This window comes from Ips typographus, linkage group LG3, assembly GCF_016097725.1.
Source record: "Ips typographus isolate SLU linkage group LG3, UJ_Ityp_2.0, whole genome shotgun sequence".
NCBI classification, from domain to species: Eukaryota; Metazoa; Arthropoda; class Insecta; order Coleoptera; family Curculionidae; genus Ips; species Ips typographus.
The window spans coordinates 14,434,736-14,453,523 of record NC_138424.1 but is presented as its reverse complement, the minus strand read 5'-3'; the positions used below and the strand labels follow the sequence as shown (position 1 = coordinate 14,453,523).

Below are 18,788 nucleotides of genomic sequence, written 5' to 3'. Positions count from 1 at the left end.
ATTAATCATTAAAATAATAATCGTTGTAGATAAAATGTTGTACGTAACACGTAGGATATGTTATTAACGCACTGTGTGATTACACGACTTGGCCTGCGGCCTCGTCGTGCAAATTTTCACATGCGTGCGTTAATAACATTCATATCCTACTTGTTACGTAAATAACTATTATTCCTATTTCCAGGAAAACTTTGAATTCAGGTTTGTTTAAATTTGGGCAGCATAACCAGACAAAAGTAGTGTTTCTACTAAGGAACTGAACTCCGCAGAATTGATGTCGGCTGCTCACATTAGAGAACTACATCAAACTGCAACAATAATAGGAATTGATTACTAACATACATACATTAAAGTAAAAATCAAATCAAAATCAGGCGTCAAACCGCCAAGACAAAAATGTTGAAAACTTCAGAAAACTATCATCGTCAGCTGTTTTTGTTTTATAGGCGACGTAAGACCAAATTAGGTTAGAATCTAACCTGAGATAAGCTGTTAAAAGGTTAAAATGAGACAGGCATTGTAAACACTGACGCCAAAATACGTCTAAAGTTATCAGTTCTAATTTAAGTGAGATTTTCAAAGCTATTTCTATGTATCAGTTGATTGTTGTAATCCCAAAATGCAGTATAAAAACGGGTTGTCCTACGTAAACATCAAATGTAACATAAATAACAGATCACATGACCTGTTAACGATTTACGGAAAAGCCGAAGACAGCACACATTAAGTTCTTAGTTGGATTGAAACCGTTGAATAGCTGTTCGTACAGCTTGATACAGTTTTCAATACTTGATTGTACAGTGGAATTAACTGACTGGGACTTAAAAATGATGTGAAAATGAGTTTTTCAAACCTGAATTTAGCACACTATGGCAACGTTGCACTTCACCGTCAGACTGACAGACAGACACAGAAAGATGTCATTTTTTAAACGTTAATTTCTTAAATTTGTATTTGACAGTTTGACGTAACGTAACCGTTGAATTCCTTTGAAATTTTGCTTGTTCGAGTTGTTCCTTCTGTGGTTGTTTCGTTGTTTCCTTGTGGTTTGTTGATAACTGTTAGTGGTGCAAGTTTTATTTATTGTAATAATTGTTATTTTTATTGAATTTTTATCCCCATATTGTAAGTATTGTTTGGTAACCAAACCCCATTATAGTTGTTAAGTAGTTTTTTTTCCTTAAAAAACTTTCAGAATTAATTAACATGCAACACTCTAAATTGCCCAAGTTAGCAAGCGTAAAATCCGTACAAGTCAGACCTTTAGGCACTTTGTCTGAGAATAGAGTTTTATTATCCAAAGCTCAGGAAGCCCCAGCTTCCACATATCAAAATGCAATTATGAGAGCCCCTTTAAGACGTTCGCGCTCTGTCTCGGATTTAAGGACTGTCAAAGATCAGCAGCCATTAAATAATTTACCTAAGGTCAAACTTAACTTGAGAGCTAGGGCTGCACCCATCAAAACAGCCCCAGCCATCTCAAAACCAGCCAGTTCTAAAACCACCAAACCAGCAGTGGGTGCAAAACGTCCTTTGGGTAGTCAATCTGAAGATGGAGCAACAAAACCCAAGGTGTTTAAAAAAATCCCTGATTGGGACTATAAGGCCAGATTTAATCAGTTGAATGAAAAGTACCAAATTAGCCAAAATGCACTGAAAACGATGAAACAAGATGTTTTAGGTATGTTTAGGTAATCATTGCAACTCAAGTTTTAGGCTTTGTTTTCCAGAAATTCAAGAATTGAGAGCAGGCAATACTGAATTGACAGCTGAAGTGAAACGTTTGACTCGAGACAACCAAAACCTTTACCAAAAATTAGAGACTCAAACCAGCACAATCCAAAGCATAGAAGAGAAAAACAGGCATTTAATAAGTACAAACCAGGGTTTGGAGGCAGACTTAACTGACGCTTTGCATTGGAAACAACAATTGCAAACTGAAAATGAAAAACTATTAAAAGACTCCAAAGAGTTCTGCGGAAAAATACACAGTTTGAATGGTAAGATTACACTTTTCTACTAAATATTTTATCATAATTTGTATGATTTAAGTATTGATTTTACTTCGGTCTACTTTTTATGTTATACCAGAGTACTAAACATTTTTTCAAGTTCAGGATTAATATAGTAGACAGTACTTTGGCCAGGTCACACTGTTTTACAATAATATTGGCTGTTAGTGTAAAACCATCATACATATAATATTTTGCAAAAACCAACTAAAATTGTATTTTTGACATTTTCTTGTTTAGCCACAAAGTTGTTGTTTTAACATTGTCATTTTGTTTGATTGCTTAAAATTGTAGACTAGACTTGCTTAGGTAAAACCGATGGGTATAATTTTTTGTACACCAAAATGCCTTTTTGCATACAAAATACCTTGAAATGTCTTTAAAATATGTCACAATGCTTATATTATTGCTCAAAATGTCTTATAGTGATAATGCCTTAAAACTGCCTAAAATGCCTCAAACTGCCTTGAAATACATCAAAATGCCTTTAAATTATTTAAACTGCCTCAGAATACCTTCAAATGTTTAGACATTTGTGGCATTCTTAAATTTAGTTATAAGTTCCCTGGTATTGAGATAATGATATATCTTGATGAAATACACCATTGAAATAATTTTTTTTATGGTCACATGACAGTTTTTAGGTTGGATTAAGTAACATGCCTGCTTTTACAATTTGTACTTGACTTTTGACTATTGTCAAAATGTCATAAGGATAAATAATTCAATAAAAATGACTTTGTCAGGTTACATGACTGTTTTTCCAAATTCTGAAAAAACAAAAAATATTTGTTGTACGGTTGCCTGAAATTACGGGTTATATTTTGACGTTTGCACGAATCTTCTAACTGTCATAGTATCCAAGTTAGCACGTGTCAAATAAAGACACTTTGAAAAATTGAAAAGTTGAAAAATTGTTAATTTAAATTTAGACAATAGTAAAATTGTAAGAACTAGGTCACATGACTTGACAATTCAATTTTTGAGCTTGCAACACTGTAGAAGCCAGTTGACATTGTCAAAAACAGTCACGTGACTTTAAAATGTAATTTACAGGGCTGATTTAAATCAGTTGATTTAAATCATGATTTAAATCACCTGATTTTTTTAAATAAAAATCATGATTTAAATCAAAAATAATATTTTTAAAAATGAGCAGAAAAATCAAATTTCCTGATTTTACGCAATAAACAACCGATTTTTATACAACATTTTTTTATTTTTACCGATTTGGCCCCAGACGTTCGGCAATCCTAGTATTTTTAATCACTTAAAATAATTGAGTGTTTTAAATGAAAAGCGAATACGTATTTGTTTTATTTAGTATATTTAAATTTGTAACTACATGTAAAAAACCTACATTGGCATTCTATCCTGTACTCTGTACTTTCTTTTTAGAATACTATGATTGTCAGATAATTTGCAATGTTAGAAACAAAAGTTATGTAAGGGTTATTCACATTATTCCACACAGAAGATTGTGGCCAAAATATGAGACTTTTAAAAAGTTTTACTTTTTTTGCTGAATGGGAAAATATTATTGCCACTTTTAAAATAATTTTTATTTTATACAGGGAGTCTTAAAATCTCTGAAAGTATAAAAGTTATGATTTTTAAATTAAACACCTTGTATATTATTGCATTTTTAGATTTTCCTTTTGATTATAAAAAAGTGTGGTTAAATGCATAGCACATCTATCGTACATTGTTTTCGCGTAAATGACAACCATACGTCAAAAATTTTCACTTAAAATTCCGTATAAAGTATTAAACTTATAAAACAAGGAAAATGACTTACACATTCCTATTTTAGTTTTTTCAGTAAGCTATTTGGCAATGTCATTCTTTGGGTTGAATTAGATAATTTTTTGTTATTTCATTCAGTTTTAAATGTTATCTCTAAATAAAAAAACTTAAAAAAATATGTTGCAGCAACAAAACCATGTTCACAGTGATTTTAATTCTTCAGAAATTCGGTAAATATACGTGAAAGTAGATTTTAGAAAGTAGAAAATGAAGAATTAAAAAATCAAAAAAATCAGTGATTTTTGATTTTTTTAATAAAAATCAAAATTTGCCCAACCCTGGTAATTTAAATGTTGATCATTTGGTTAAGTAAATTTAGAGTTAAAGTTAAAGCTGAAATTGTAAAATACACGTTAAGTGACGTTAATAATACAATTTTGAGCTTGCAACACTGTAAAAGCGAGGTTGACATTGTCAAAAACAGTCACGTGGACTTCAAAACGCAGTTTAAACTTTAAAAAATGGTAAATTAAATTTAGACAGTTGTAAAAACTTAAATTGCAAAATACACGTTACGTGACGTTGAAAATGCAATTCTGCATGTTCTTGCAACCCTGTAAAGGCCAGTTGACATCTGTCAAAATTAGTCACGTGGCCTTTAAAATGTGGTTTAAAATTAAAAAATTTGGTAAATTACATTTAGACTATTTTAGACAGTTGTAAAGCTGAACTTGCAAGAGACACATCACGTGGCTTGGATTATGCCATTTTAGAGCTTGCAACACTTTCAAATCCAACTGACATTGGTCAAAAACAGTCACATGACTGTAAAATGTAATTTAAATGTTGATCATTTGGTAAATTAAATTTAGACAGTTGTAAAAGCTGAAATGGTAAAATACATGTGGATAATGGAAAAGAAAACAACTAAAAAAATAAAATGAAACTTTAACACCCTGTATTTCTTTAACAGAGCATTTTTGGAATATAGTTTATACAAATAAAATTTGTAATTTTTTTTTGTTTTGTTTTGTAATTTTGTGTAATTTGTTTTTTTTTAGTTTGTATAGCAAACTATAATTATTTTTAAAGGTAGGAAATGCGATTTATCTTTTCGTATCAAATCCTGAAGCACCCTGTATATCCAAATACCACATATTTTGGAACCATTTATATTTGATTATACACAAATCTGACATTTTTTTGAAAAAAATGTGGAATATGGATATAATATTTTTTTAGGGTTAAAAGGAAGGAATTCTCTTAAAGTAACTTAATAAGGTTAGGATGCGTTTAGTACCTTTGGAGCAACGTAACTGTTCTGATGATATATTATTTTCTTTTTAATGAGGTTTAATTGAATTCTATTTAGACTCACAATTGCCTCAACGTCTTATTCTTTTTGTAGCTTAGTTTTTTAATTGTTTTAGAAAATTTATCCTGGAAAAATTAGCCTTTTTCCTTTTTCAATATTTGAGGTTTGAAACGACATTTTGAAAAACTATTTGGATGTTATTTGGCTACTTTTTCATATATTGCCATATTATAATTCTATTTGATTTTTTTAAACATTTTGTAATTTGGGTTATGATGTTAACACTAGCCCTGACACTAGCCCCCTGGCGGAGAAGGATTCAACTAAATTAATTACTATACTATATTTTGATTCTTATTGACCAACGAATGCTCTTTTCAATGATACCAAATTTGTTAAAATCGCTCAAACCGTTCAAAAGTTAAAGCAGGTTATTGCAAACATAATTGAACACCCCCCACCAATCTATGTTTTTGAAGTAACTGATTTTTTTTTTACGTAAATGACATAAGCTGGGTTTCATTAAAAATATGAAAAAATAAATATAGAAAATGCAATTTTAAAATAATTTAAGATGGCAGTTACGCCCTCTGGTGGTCATTTCTAGAGCTTGAAAATATTATTTTCGAGCGATTCTTCATTACCGATTTACCCAATATTTTTTTTACTTCCAAAGTCATACAACGAACTGTTCCCGAGATATTACCAAAGAACAGTCTTATTGGGTCACCCGGTACATACATTAATTAGAATTTGAGTGGGCAATCAGAGCTGGATTACTTAGTTTAGCGTTAGATTAGCGGGTAATGCCAAGTGTACACGGTGAAGAACACAGGGTGGTTCAGTAAAAAGCGTATGCTACGTGCAAAAGTTTATTGAGCCTTTGTGAACCGGTTTCGGCCCTTTAGACCATCATCAGCACTCAAATTCGTCAGATCAAGGCCGATCGAACACATGTCTAGTGCCGAAGGACAGGACTCAAGACGTCCACAAAAATTCAGGGGTGCAACACCCAATACAGTTATACTTAGTCTAAGATTACACAACACAAATACAGCAATCCATGTTTGTCAAAATTTAGTTAAATACTAAATATTAAATATTAAAATTGAAAGTTTGACCAAGGTCGTAATTGACCTCTAAAGACCTAAGGGACGGTTTGAAAAAAGAAATTAAAATAAAAGACGTCCGACCTTGGTTAAATTTTTAATTTTAATTTTTAACTTTTAATTTGAATTTTTAATTTGTTTTCAAAACTGTTTAAACCCCTGTTTTAATTTTTTTTAAAGATTTTGACTAAATTTTAACAAACAGACAGTGCTGTATGTGTGTTGTGTAATCTGTAATCTAGTAATAAACTATACCTGCAAATAACCTATTATAACACAGATTATTGTCAAAAAGTATGTTTTCAAAGAACTTATAAACTTCTTTTTAATTTAATTGTCTCAAAAGTACTTCAAGTATAGTTTATTTATTACTTGTACTACAAATGTTTCAATTTAATTACTTTACTTATTACTTAAAAGTATATTTATTTAATACTTTTACTTAATACTTCAAGTAGATTTGAAATTATCGCTACTTACTACTTAAAGTAGTTTCGGCGACTACTTTTTCCAGCTCTGTGGGCAATAATTGTTTTTTTACATACAGACCAACTGAGTGAGTCTATGAAGAAAAACAAAGCCTTAGAAGAGCTGATTACTGGTTTGAAGCAAGAACTCATCTGGTTCGAGTCTGAAAGAAGAATCTGGCATAATGTGATCCAGGATTTGAAAGGTTCTTTTTGTTTGAAATTTCAAGTTTTTAATGCTACATTGAGCTCTATATTACAGGGAATATTAGAGTATTCTGTAGGGTGCGGCCCAGGCTGGCAAACGAAGAAAATAAATTGGAATGTCCCATAAGCTTTCCCGAAGAAAACAGTTTGGTGCTTCGTAGAAAGAATGACAACGTGAACCAAATTACTGGTAAAAGTCAGGACGGTCGAAGCGAGTTCTGTTTTGATAAGGTCTTTGGCCCGTCCAGTTCACAAGAAAATGTAAGTTTTGCTTTTTTATATCTTTATTATTTTATTCACGTTGTTTGCCAAACCGGCATTAAAATCGGTTGACTTGTTTCGAAATGGTAAGGTTTTAAAAATGATGATGATGATGAAGGTTTTATAATGTACAGGGTGATTGGTTGAATTTTGACTACTTTAATTTTGATGAACTACTTTAATTTTGATTTTAGCAAAAAACGTTAAATACAAAACTAGTAGATATTTAGGTCTACCTTACTTTAAAATAAACATTTATTATACAGGATGTCCCAAATTTGAGTAACGAACCAAACTTATGTTTTTTTAAATACAATGACCAATATTTTATCCAGTATTTGAATTCTACGTCAAATTCTATGCCTAATTGATGTAAAATGTTTGAATAGATATTGAACAGTTTCCGCAGCAGGGTCCTTGATTGATTGAATTTTGACCACCCCCTTAACTTCCTTATTTTTGATTTTAGTCAAAAAAACTAGTTGTAACAACTTAGTTGTAGATATTTAAGTCTACTTTACTCCTAGATAAACATTTATTATACAAGGTGTCCCAAATTTGAGTAATCAAATTAATCCTTAATCACATAGTCAAGGCAATATTGATAATATACAATACAATAAGTATAACAGATGCTGCTGCGGAAAAAGTTTAATATCGATACAGACATTTTACATCAATTAGGCCTAGAATTTGACGTAGAATTCAAATATCGGATAAAAAGTTGGTCATTGTATTTAAAAAAACGTAAGTTTGGTATGTTACTCAAATTTGGGACACCCTGTATAACCACTGTTTATCTAAGAGTAAAGTAGACCTAAATATCTACTAGTTTTGTATTCAACGTTTTTTGCTAAAGTCAAATTTAAGGAAGGGGGTGGTCAAAATTCAACCAATCACCCTGTACTAATATTCAACGTGTTGACAGAAGCTAAATGAGGGTTATATAACATCAGAATGAGGGGGAGTAATGGCCACATTCATAAGAACAAATCGATTAGCAATAAAAAAATTGGATTTTAAATTCGATGGTCACAAGATTTATTTCAGTGCATTCATAAGATAATTGTCTAGCGATTGCTAATTGATGTGTTCTTATGAATGCGGCCATTAATTATTATTCACTGTCGACCTAAAGGCGGTCGCACACCAAAGATGCATTAAGCGATATCAAATATGCGATATGCGGTATTTCTTGAATTTATAGTGACGTCTCCCTAATTACTGATATACCTATTATCTTTACAAATTTGCCGCAGTAACACAGTACCGGAGTTTGCCAAATCGTTAAGTATATGATATAGTCAAAATTTCTGAAAAAAATCTGAAATGACGTCAAGCGGGTTAAAAAAACACGCATATCTTGAAGTAGATCAAAAACTTTGAATATACGTACGTTCAGTCATCGTTCGTTCACACTCAAAGTGAAAATCGTTTGTCTCTGTCTCTAGTTTTAGAGCTAAAAAAACTTTATATATAATCATATGAGTCAAATCAAGTTTTCGTCAATAAACCTGTTGGTTTCATATTATAGAAAAGGGGGTGTCTGAAGCTTCGTCACGTTTAAAATTTTGCGTGTATTGTCAGTCAGAAAGTAGAGATCTTTGGCTGCAAATTTGCACTGAAACAACCTTATACCAAAGCAAATCAAAAATACAAAAAAGTACTTGACCGAAATAACATTTTTTATTTATGACAAGTCTCCGTTTGGATCATAGAATTCCATCTAAATTTGAAACCTAATTTATTTACCAAAATTCGCAGAGATGTATCACCAATATGTAGTATTTCTTTAACTTTAAGCTCTTGATGGTTACATGTTTCTCTAAAATAAATACAACAAATTAAAAATTCAATAAGACATTCTGAGTGATGCTGTAGTATCTCATATCTCATTTTCAGGTTGCAATCCACTTATTTTATTTTAAACCCGCTGGAAAACATTTTACACGCTTATTTTATTTTTTCTATGACTTTATTATTAATATGTTTGAAGAAATTTTTATGAAAAATCTATAATGCAACCCAAAAATCTCAGTCTCTGGAAACAATGAAATGTTAATAGATGTTTCTTACAAAAGTAGATATACAGGGTAATTCAAATTCGACCCTCACCATTGGGATCTCGGAAACTATAGGAGATACGAGAAAGTTTAAATTGGGGCAAAGTTGCGCAATGTAAAGCTCAACCAAATGCAGTTTTAAAAATTTCGATTTTCCGAGTACTTCCGAAGATATCCGAAAAAAACTGAAAATTTGATTTTTTGTTTTTATTTATTTCTAATCTTATTTGAAGAGATATTCCAAAACTAAAAGCACCTTTTCATTGCCACTTTTTCTCAGCTATTCGATGATGGATTCAAATTTGCCACACGACGTTTCGTTTTTTGGCAGCCATCATCAACTTTCTTTTTTGCCATATTGGATTTTTAGCCCACCAAATAGTACGTTTTATTCTGATTTTAGTGATGTATAATAACTTATGATTTGCTTCATAAATAACAAAATAATTCAATAAAAACTATTTTTACTTTAGTTATTGGCTTTGAGTTAATGGGCCGTTTCATAAAATGTCATTATTTGACAGTACTTGTCAAACACGATAATTCGGACGATCATTAGAGCTTTTAGAGATTTTACCTTAGTTAGCTTTGAGTTAATGAGACGTTTTATGAAGATTACTTGGTAGTACTTGTCACACGCAATTGGCCTGAACATACTTAGTCACAAAGGTGTACACGTGACTTAAACCGGTTTATTCACTCAAACAGCTTAGGCCACTCGCTACGCTTGTGGACCTAGTTGTTCTTTTCGTGAATAAAAAATGGTTTAAGTCACTTGCTGCAAAGTAACTATTAAATCACTCTGAATGACATCCGCCTATTTACAGATGTAAACAAACAAACATCAATGTTACATCTACGGGGCGCGGTGCAAATTTAATAGAACTGTAATTTTAGTTTTTTTTTGTCGAAATTTAATAAAATACTGTATAAGACACGTGACTTAAACCGGTTTATTCACTCGAATAAATATGAATGAATAAAAAATGGTTTGTCACTTCCAAAATAAATAACTACAAACTTGCACTTAACATTATAAAAAATTGAAATTTGGCAAAAAATTAAGTTCCTAAAATGATGATCTTTCTCTTGGAAACATAAATAAGCCTTTTAAGTTACAGATAATGCTAACAAATCTCTTTTTCTGATTAACCTAAATAGTTCAGCAATGCTTGTATAATAATATTTTCTGCGGGGGTTTCTTTTCTAGATATATTTTTAACTTTGATCGACGCTCTAATGATCGTCCGAATTATCGTGTTTGACAAGTACTGTCAAATAATGACATTTTATAAAACGGGCCATTAACTCAAAGCCAATAACTAAAGTAAAAATAGTTTTTATTGAATTATTTTGTTATTTATGAAGCAAATCATAAGTTATTATACATCACTAAAATCAGAATAAAAAAAAATCCAATATGGCGCCCATAAGAAAAAAGAAAGTTGATGATTACTGACAGAAAACGAAACGTCGTGTGGCAAATTTGAATTCATCATCGAATAGCTAGGAAAAAGTGGCAATGAAAAGATGCTTTTAGTTTTGGGATATCTCTTCAAATAAGGTTAGAAATAAATAAAAACAAAAAATCAAATTTTCAGTTTTTTTCGGATATCTTCGGAAGTACTCGGAAAATCAAAATTTTTAAAACAGCATTTGGTGGAGCTTTATATTGCGCAACTTTGCCCCAATTTAAACTTTCTCGTATCTCTTATGGTTTCTGAGATCCCAATGGTGAGGGTCGAATTTGAATTACCCTGTATTTTACTATTATTAACATACTATCATTGTACAGGGTGCTGCATTTTCGATGGTTTTACGGGGTAAAGAGAAAACGGTAATAGATAGAAAAAAAGTAGCATACGTGTTCTGATCTCTTTTTCTGAGCTGAGATGACTGGCGAAGAGTGGGCTGCGCAAACTTCTTTTGTTTCAAAGATACGGGGGGTTTTTGAAAAATTTTGGAAGTATTTCATCTATAAAAGTTATCAAAAAAGGAAAAAACGGTTTCCGGTAGAAGTTTTGACGTAGAATCCAATGGCGTAGTCAGTTTTTTTCTATTACGTTTAGTTTCTGACATATGACAGTAAGTTAACACCCTATATATTTTTATGTCATTTAATTCTGTTGATTTTTACTTTTTCAACGGTGTATTAAAACATATTTTATATATTATATGGTTTTTATTTAGCCATTTGGTTTTTCCTAAATTCGGAATTACTTACTATTACAGTATTTTTTTTTTTTTATAAAATGCCTGAAAAAATTCTCCACAGACAAGCCGAGCAGTTAATTCTTAACCTTTGTGAATATTTTGAATTGGAAAAAACCAATGAAGGACCTTTAGAAGCTTTATCATCTGTTCAGGAAGAAAATAATACATTTTAGGACCTTACTGATGTATTTTTTTGATACTAGAAGGTTGCAGCTGCTTTGAAAATTTCCCGCAAAACTGTTTATTCGATTCGGAAAAAGCAAGCAAGTAATCTTGTGATTTCCTCACCTAGAAAACGTAAATCGAAATGTTATCGACGGGCCAAGACCACTGATTTATCTGAAAGCATTAAAATGGATGTTCGAAATACATTATATGATATGTACAACGATAGTATGTTAATAATAGTAAAATATATCTACTTTTGTAAGAAACATCTATTAACATTTCGTTGTTTCCAGAGACTGAGATTTTTGGGTTGCATTATAGATTTTTCATAAAAATTTCTTGAAACATATTAATAATAAAGTCATAGAAAAAATAAAATAAGCGTCTAAAATGTTTTCCAGCCGGTTTAAAATAAAATAAGTGGATTGCAACTTGAAAATGAGATATGAGATACTACAGCATCACTCAGAATGTCTTATCGAATTTTTAATTTGATGTATTTATTTTAGAGAAACATGTAACCATCCAGAACCTAAATCAAGAGCTTAAAGTTAAAGAAATACTACACATTGGTGATACATCTCTGCAAATTTTGGTAAATAAATTAGGTTTCAAATTTAGACGGAATTCTATGATCCAAACGGAGACTTCTCATAAATAAAAAATGTTATTTCGGTCAAGATATTTTTGATTTGCTTTGGTATAAGGTTGTTTTAGTGCAAATTTGCAGCCAAAGATCTATACTTTCTGACTGACAATACACGCAAAATTTTAGACGTGACGAAGCTTTAGACACGCCCTTTTCTATAATATGAACACAACAGGTTTGTTGACGAAAACTTGATTTGATTCATATGATTATAAATGACGTAGCCTTCATTACGCACGGGTAAACTCACTCCGCGAGAACAGTAGCAATGCTAATGCATCGAATTTGTAACACCCTGTATAAACTATATACCAAAAATTAAAGAAATACAGGGTGTTAAAGTTTTAATTAACTTTCAGTGATTAATGGCTAGCATAAAAAGCTTGTCGAATAGTATACATACTATTATGCAATAAGACTTATTTTAATTTTTTTTTTGTTAACGCACAGATCTTTGAAGATCTGGAACAACTAGTCCAGTCAGCCTTAGATGGTTACAATGTTTGCGTGTTCGCCTACGGTCAGACCGGCTCTGGCAAAACATATACCATGCAAGGAGGTGAGGGGGCACATCAAGGCGTCATACCCCGAACAATTTATCTAATCTTCGAAAGGATCGAAAAACTAAAAAGAACCGGCTGGGAATACTTTGTACAAGTACGTATTCAACTTTCCGGCAAGGGACAAAATCTAGCTGATTTTTTTTTGTTAGGTCAGCTTTGTAGAAATCTATAATGAAAACGTGCGAGATTTACTGAATTTAAGCAGTAGTCAAAGGTTAGACATATGCTTTAATGAGGGCAGAGGGACCACAGTGAATAATTTAACTGAACAAACGGTTGAAACCGCTTCGGAGCTGGAGTTTTACATGAAAAAAGCGCATCAGTGCCGCGCTACCGCGGCTACAGATTTCAATGAGCATAGTAGTCGGTCGCATGCGATAACCAAAATATTTTTAAAAGGTTTAATTGTTTGGTCGCTAAGTTAACAGTGGTGTGGAGGTTTTTTTAACTTTTTTTTAGGAGTGAATCAGGAACAAAATTTGACGTACGAGGGCAGTATTAATTTAGTGGATTTGGCCGGGTCTGAAAGTGCGAAAAATGCTATTGCAGGGGAAAGACTTAACGAAACTAAAAATATCAACAAAAGTTTGGCCGTATTGGGGGATGTTATATGCGCACTGTTTAATAAGTCACGGCATATTCCTTACAGGTAAGTTCATTTAATATTTTTCTTGAAGGTAAACTCAATTTTATTAAAAGTTGTGACTCAGAAATCTGTCCATACGTTTTGTTATCGTTTAATATAAAAAAAATAGGTTTGAAATCAGTATCACTTGAATACAGATTTGATGATACTCATCACCTTTTAAAATTAGGTTTTCAGTGTTCAAAATGGGGTATGCAAATAACTACAGGGCAGTCCACCACCCAACCGTATACCGAAGTCCATGGGGGCAGTTCATTTAATAAAACTCGATTTAAAATATCTTAAAAATGGCCGGTTATACCGGAAGTAGATACCAACTCGCTGATTTTAAAATTTTAAAAGAAACATCCTATATATTGTCTCTTTATAACGTCATATATCTATCTTTATCCGTTTCTGAGATTTTTACATAGTTATGCAAAATTTGACATTTTTGCAATAGCTGAAACAATAATTTTAATTTATGGCATATTTGTAAACCTTCAAATATAATTTGTCAATAACATTTAGAGATTTATGGCAAACTGAAAATGGTTCTATAGGCTTCTGGCAATTTAAAACATTTCTGGAAAGGTTTAAAACCCTTGTAGAGACCTGTGTCTCCATCTAAAAGAGATCAATGAAACCTTCAAAATACTCCTAGATATCTCTAGCAATTTGAAACAGTTCTGGAAAAGTTCTAAACCGTTGTAGAGGCCTGTGTCACAATTTAAAAGATTCTCAATAACATTTAGAGGTCAGTTTCAAAATATTCCTAAAAGCCTCTAGCAATTGAAGCAATTCTGCAAAAGTTTAAGACAGTTGTAGAAGCTTCTGGCACTTGTTCGAAGCTTGTCAAAAACAGTTAGAGTTCTCTGGCAGATTCAATATGGTCCTAGAGGCTTTTGGCTATTTGGAAGAGTTTTGGGACAGTATAAGACCGTCGTAGAACATATGTCACTATTTAAAAGATTCTCAATATCATTTAGAGGTCTATGACTTTCAAAATGGTCCTAGAAACTTCTGACAATTTAAAACAGTTCTGAAAAGGTTCTGCTTTACTGTTTTTGTTTTACTTTTTAAATGGTTCTCAATAGCATTTAGCAGTTTATGAAACTTTCAAAATACTCCTAAAGACCTCTAGCAATTTGAAGCAATTCTGTGTCACTATTTAAAAGATTCTCAATAACATTTAGAGGTCTATGTCACTTTCAAAATGGTCCTAGAAGCTTCTGATAATATAAAACAGTTCTGGAAAAGTTGAAGATAGTTGTAGAGGCTTCTGCTATTTTTTAGAAGGTTGTCAATAAGATTTAGAGGTTTCTGGCAGATTTAAAATGGTCCTAAAGGCCTCTGGTAATTTAAAACCGTTCTGGGAAGATTTAAAATAGTTTAGAGGTCTGTTTTACTTTTTAAAAGAGTCTCAATAGCATTTAGCGGTTTATGGAACTTTAAAAATACTCCTAAAGACCTCTAGCAATTTGAAACAATTCTGGAAGAGTTTAAGATAGTTTTAGAGGCTTCTGGCACTTGTTAGAAGCTTGTTAAGAACATTTAGAGTTCCCTGGCAGATTCAAAATGGTCCTAGAGGCTTTTGGCTATTTTAAAAAATTCTTGGACAGTTTAAGACCGTTGTAGAGGCCTGTGTCGCTATTTAAAAGATTCTCAATAACATTTACGGTCTATGTTACTTTCAAAATGATCCTAGAAGCTTCTGACAATTTAAAACACTTTTAAAAGGTTGTCAATAAGATTTAGAGGTTTCTGGCAGATTTAAAATGGTCCTAAAGCCCAATGGTAATTTAAAACAGTTCTGGGAAGGTTTAAAACACTTGTAGAGGCCTGTTTCACTTTTTAAAAGGTTCTCATGGAACTTTCAAAATACTCTTAGAGGCCTCTAGCAATTTGAAACAGTTCTGGAAAAGACAGTTGTAGAGGCTTCTGGCACTTTTTAGAAGCTTGTCAAGAACATTTAGAGTTCTCTGGCAGATTCAAAATGGTCGTAATGGCTTTTGGCTATTTGAAAAAATTCTGGGACATTTTAAAACCGTTGTAGAGGCCTGTGTCACTATTTAAATGATTCTCAATAACCTTTAGAGGTCTATGGCATTTTCAAAATGGTCCTAGAAGCTTCTGATAATTTAAATCAGTTCTGGAAAAGTTGAATATAGTTGTAAAGGCTTCTGCTATTTTTTAAAAGGTTGTCAATAAGATTTAGAGGTTTCTGGCAGATTTAAAATGGTCCTAAAGGCCTCTGACAGTTTAAAACAGTTCTGGAAAAGTTTAAGACAGTTGTAGAGACTACTGCCATTTTTTAAAAGGTTGTCATTAAGTTTTAGAGGTTTCTGGCAGATTTAAAATGGTCCTAAAGGCCTCTGGTAATTTAAAACAGTTCTGGGAAGATTTAAAACCCTTGTAGAGGCCTGTTTCACTTTTTGAAAGGTTCTCATGGAAGTTTCAAAATACTCCTAAAAGCCTCTAGCAATTTGAAAATTCTGGAAAAGTTTAAGACAGTTGTAGAGGCTTCTGACACTTTTGAGAAGCTTCTCAAGAACATTTAGAGTTCCCTGGCAGATTCAAAATGGTCCTAGAAGCTTCTGACAATTTAAAACAGTTCTGGAAAAGTTTAAGACAGTTGTAGAGGCAGTCTTGGAGGCCTCTAGCAATTTTAAACAGTTCTGGAAAAGTTTTAGTTGTAATTCTTGTAATAGTTGTAGAGGTCTTTGCCATTTTTTTAGAAGGCTGTCAATAATATTTAGAAGTTTCTGGCATATTCAGAATGGTCTGGCCTCTGGCAATTTAAAACCCTTATTCCTTTAAAAGGAAGAAGATTAAGTTTGTATTATGTTTAGTAAAAAAATGATACTTTCTGAAATAATCACAAATAAACGATTTTTTATCCCACAAACGTCTAACATGTCATGAGTATTAATGGTAAAGTAGGCTGTGCATGCCTATCAGTGCAGTATCACTTTAACCCTCCCCATCGTGCAGGGTGTATTTGACATCACGATAACGCAATTTGACAGTTGGTCAATGTTTTTCTTTCTCAAATTACGTCATCGCGACGTGAAATGTGCAGCCTTTAAAATGTAAAACACATGCACCACCTACTCTAGTGATGTTCAAGCCAAACTATCTTCTTCTAAAGTATCAGTTTTTTAAATAAGTAACATAACATATGAACTTGCTCTAAGTTTAGACGGGAAACAAGATAAAATTATAAAAATAAAGGTGTTTTATTAAAAAAACTCATCTTGTCTCACGTTTTAAATTTCGTTTTTTGAGGTGAATTTTTTTTCTGCATTCAATCTTAGAACCAACTTTGTTTAACACGACAAAACACAAAAATCAAGATAAAACCGTTTGCAGATATGCCAAAAATTAATATCATTTTCCTATGGCAAATTTTGAATTAAACAGTAAATATCTCAACTCGATGTTTCATTTGAAATAAGCGATTTAGTATCTACCTAGGGTATAACTGGAAGTGTCACCATTTTGAAAATATTCTAGATTAATTACCCCCATCGACTTCAGTACAATACTATCAATTTTTCAGAATTATGGTTATTACGGTTTTTTCATTTTGTGCTGGACCACCGTGTATAGTCCAATTGCCATTCCAAACCTTAAGAATGGTTTAGCGGTGGTAAAAAAAAACAATATTTAAAATGTTTGATCAAGTTTTAAAGCTTTGGAATTTTACAACAACTTGATGCATTCTGTTTAGACTTTTATACTTCTATGGATAGCTAATGGAGTAGGCTTTTCAACAATATGACAACTTTGCATGAAAGGTTAATCCGTTTGGCCGCTAGAGGGCCTCAAAGTTGAACGTTTCGATCAATCAAATTTAAGTAGGTTGCTGATTTGATACATTCTGTATACATTTTTCTACGTCTATGGATAGCTAATGAATTTCTAAGGTCGGGTGGTACAATCGCAGCGCAAGGGTCAGTTTAGTTAAATCGTGGTTTCTGGTTAAATTTATATAAAAATCTTTGTTATCAAAGTGACGTTTCAAAGTTAAGCCGCTATAGTAATTTTCTGTGTTGGTGTGCCTTAACTAACTGAGTCGTCGCTTTTTTTAATTTCAGAAACTCAAAATTGACATTCTTATTACAATCGAGCTTATCCGGAAACTCAAAAACCCTTATGATCGTAAACATAGCGCCGTTCGAGGAATGTTTCGGCGAATCTCTTAGCGCACTTCGATTTGCCGCCAAAGTGAAGGAAGTCAAAACGCACAGTAAACGCAATAAGGCCGTGTGCGATGTGGCTAGAACTCCAAAATAGACTGAAAGTAACAAAAAATGGTGTATTGCAACATTGTAAAAAAAAAATTAATTAATTAATATTTTATTATTTGTTTGTTTATGCTACCAAGAATTATATGTAATATTATTATATTGTTTAGTCAGTAGTGAAAAATGACACACGTTTTAAGAAAGTGACACAAACTTAATATAATCTGTCTAATCTAGTATCAAATAAATGTTTACTTTATTTTACCTTTTAAGTGTGTTACGGTCCTGTTGTCATGTTGTTTGGTGAGATCAAAAAGGCTTTTAGGTTCAAATTTAGTATTCAAAATTTTCCTGAAACCCATGTTCAAAGTTCTCCTAAAGTATGTCCCGGGGGTTATTGACAGTGACGTAATAACTACCGTTCCTTTTCTATTACATGTGAACTGAGTGAGATGGAAATTTGACGTCGTTAACGTATGTTATTTACAAATTTTTAAATCGTGAACGTTCGGTCTGCCGCAGTGTCTTGTTGAGCTCCACATCCGTAATTTCACAATGTGTCATCTGATCAACATTTTTAAAAAACCGGTGCCACGTGACAAAGTGTCAAATGACTTCACGGAGTGTGAAGTCAGAAAGGGTCTTCACCGTCGATATTTCTCTGAACGCAAACCTGTGCGCGACGCCATTGAAAGATTAATTTTTATTTTTGTCGTTTGTCGACATTTTTCTCAAATTTAGTCCAGCTGTAATTTATTCAAGTGACTTCTGATACTTTCAACTAGCTTCTGAAACTTTCAAGTGACTAGACAGTATCAGAGCTCAAGAGTCTCAATTGACTTCTGGTACTTTCAAGTAATGTTTCGGAGGCTGCTGGTATTTTCAAGTGGCTTCTGACACTTTAAGCGACGTTACAGAACCTTTTGACACTTCCTAGTGACATTGCAGAAGATTCTGACAGCTTCTGATATTCTCCCGCAGCTTCTGGCACTTTCAAGTGCCGTTTTAGGGGCTTCTGGTACTTTCAAGTGACGTTTCATAGATTTCTGGCAGTTTTAAGTGGCTTATGATGTTATGACAATCACTCTCGGGACTGGTCGTTCCAAAGATTTCCTTTCTTGAACCGTTGGACGACACAA

General features: G+C 32.4%; 1 protein-coding gene and 1 long non-coding RNA gene across 3 annotated transcripts; both read left to right on the top strand.

Annotated features, from left to right (window-relative positions):
* The first annotated feature begins 953 nt into the window (after positions 1-953).
* LOC145727147 (protein claret segregational-like) lies at positions 954-17,897 on the top strand. 2 transcript variants are annotated; one of them, XM_081976624.1, is made up of 9 exons: positions 956-1,125; positions 1,196-1,681; positions 1,731-2,000; positions 6,730-6,855; positions 6,912-7,117; positions 12,662-12,868; positions 12,924-13,173; positions 13,234-13,423; positions 17,500-17,897. In XM_081976624.1, the coding sequence occupies exons 2-9, from the start codon at positions 1,207-1,209 to the stop codon at positions 17,696-17,698; spliced, it is 1,923 nt and encodes a 640-aa protein (XP_081832750.1). In that variant the 5' UTR covers positions 956-1,125; positions 1,196-1,206; the 3' UTR covers positions 17,699-17,897. The 2 variants fall into 2 exon arrangements, with proteins under 2 accessions (XP_081832751.1, XP_081832750.1); XM_081976625.1 differs by lacking the exon at positions 17,500-17,897 and having other exon boundaries at positions 954-1,125; positions 13,234-13,427.
* Positions 13,451-16,420, top strand: LOC145727165 (uncharacterized). The gene is made up of 2 exons (XR_014177791.1): positions 13,451-14,156; positions 14,598-16,420. It is a non-coding gene; the product is annotated as an uncharacterized LOC145727165 (long non-coding RNA).
* Positions 17,898-18,788: the final 891 nt, after the last annotated feature.

What these genes read in the sequence shown, in the direction of transcription:
- LOC145727147 (XM_081976624.1), top strand. Translation starts at nt 1,207, where the DNA reads ATGCAACACTCTAAATTGCCCAAGTTAGCAAGCGTAAAATCCGTACAA. An exon ending in TGTGATCCAGGATTTGAAAG is followed by an intron (nt 6,856 to 6,911) that starts GTTCTTTTTGTT and finishes TCTATATTACAG; the next exon opens with GGAATATTAGAGTATTCTGT. An exon ending in TCACGGCATATTCCTTACAG is followed by an intron (nt 13,424 to 17,499) that starts GTAAGTTCATTT and finishes TTTTAATTTCAG; the next exon opens with AAACTCAAAATTGACATTCT.